At 40.6% G+C, this 1,740-nt stretch overlaps 1 protein-coding gene across 1 annotated transcript in view; it reads left to right on the top strand.

Moving 5' to 3' along the window:
- The window catches only part of LOC101854586 (transient-receptor-potential-like protein), a gene marked incomplete at its 3' end in the record, with an annotated part of 68,424 nt that overhangs the window by 56,726 nt on the left and 9,958 nt on the right, over window positions 1–1,740 (top strand). Inside the window, 1 exon segment of the mRNA XM_035970984.1 lies at window positions 932–1,150. Within this exon segment, the coding sequence (XP_035826877.1) occupies window positions 932–1,150 (219 nt within the window).

Raw genomic sequence — 1,740 nt, 5'->3', positions numbered from 1 at the left:
CACACACAAACACACACAGACACAGACACACACACACACACACACACACACACACACACACACACACACACACACCGCATTGAACTCAGATCCTATCGTACCCTGAAAAATGATTGAAATTTAAAGAATGAAAGCACACACACTTTCTCTTTCATATCGCACAACGTACAATACCCATTGTAATACTGTGTTTGTTTTCAAATTACTCTTGTTTTTATTATAACACTTCAGTCCCATATCTTTCCTCTCTCTCTCCCCTCGCGTTTCCCTTCTCTCGGTTGATATCCCGAAGCGTTTCCGCACGGGGAAGCTCTCGTTCAAATCTTCTTCCGAGCATTTTTAACTTCAATTGTCTGATGACTTTTATCTCTCCCCACCCAGTAAGCTCGTCATACAGGGTGGGCCATAAAGAACTCCCACGTTTTGAAAGAATATAAAAAAGAACACAAATATTCAGACAAAAAATAAATGATATTATTTTTCTAAAAACTCCATTTAAAAAAACAGTTTATTTCACTGGGTTATAAAACGACAACACTGGGTTTTAAAGCTACTACCGCTGCTTAACAACGTTAACATAACAACAAAGCTGCGAAAGTTACTGTACCAATCCATAATGGGCTAAAACAAAAGACAGAAATGATGACGTATAGAACCCTATTTAAAAAAAATAGAGCAGTTAATGATGAATCCTAAAACGGTGGAGTTTAGCCTTCCAAATGAAACGTGCCTCGCCTCTCCAGGCTCCACTTCTACGAAAGCCGAGGAGGTGCCCTATACAACTGTGGATCTTTATGCATTACTTTGTATAAGATTAAGAGACTCTAGTGTCAGTGTTAAGTCGTCCCCCGCTCTGCCGTTTCGATTAGCCCTTGTACGAGGAAGCAAAAGAATGAATTTTCATCATAATTTGTCACACTCTTTTTCCCAGAACCACGCCGACATGGAGTGGAAGTTCGCAAGATCCAAACTCTGGATGGGTTATTTCGACGAAGGATCAACCCTACCTTCCCCGTTCAACTTGATCATCAGCCCGAAATCAGTGTACTATCTGGCTATGTGGATGAAGAAGCTTGTCTTCTGCTGTGTCTGTCGCAGACGGCCAGACTACGCCACAAGACGCAGAAAGTCGTCGGAGGGAACCATTCGGGTGAGAGAGTAGAATCTACAGTAGTTCATAATTCCGTCGGTAATGTAATGGCGAAGGGTTGCCAGTTTGGTAGATTTCTGACTAAAGGTAATAATTTTAGCCGTTTTTAAAGTTGTTTGACGAGAAGAAAGTCTCTTAGCCATTTAACAGCGGAGGTGAGGGGAGGTTGGCAGTTTTCTTTACTTTTGTTTTATTCTTGTTATCATCTGTAATATGTACATCCGTGAACATCTATAAGCATTGCCGACATCTGCTGATGATCGATGAAAGTTTGCTTTTACATCATGTAAAACACAATCATGTAAAACACAAACATATCGTCCATGGTGGAGTTTGGCAGTGTTAGGCAAATTTTGGTAGTTCTTTTCGCACCAACTAGATTGGAAGCCTGAAAAATTATCTGGCAACCGTGTAAAAAAAAAAACAAGTGCCTGTCACGACAATTAATATCAATGAGGAAAAATTCCCAGCGAGAATTTAATACCACTGTGAAAGGAGGACATTGCATAATTGTCAATCGATTACTTTTAAAGCCTGTTATGGAAACCTGAGAGAGAGAGAGAGGGAGAGAGAGAGAGAGAGAGAGAGAG

This window comes from Aplysia californica, unplaced genomic scaffold (assembly GCF_000002075.1).
Source record: "Aplysia californica isolate F4 #8 unplaced genomic scaffold, AplCal3.0 scaffold00355, whole genome shotgun sequence".
NCBI classification, from domain to species: Eukaryota; Metazoa; Mollusca; class Gastropoda; order Aplysiida; family Aplysiidae; genus Aplysia; species Aplysia californica.
Note: the sequence above shows the minus strand (reverse complement) of the source record. Positions and strands in the feature narration are given on the sequence as shown.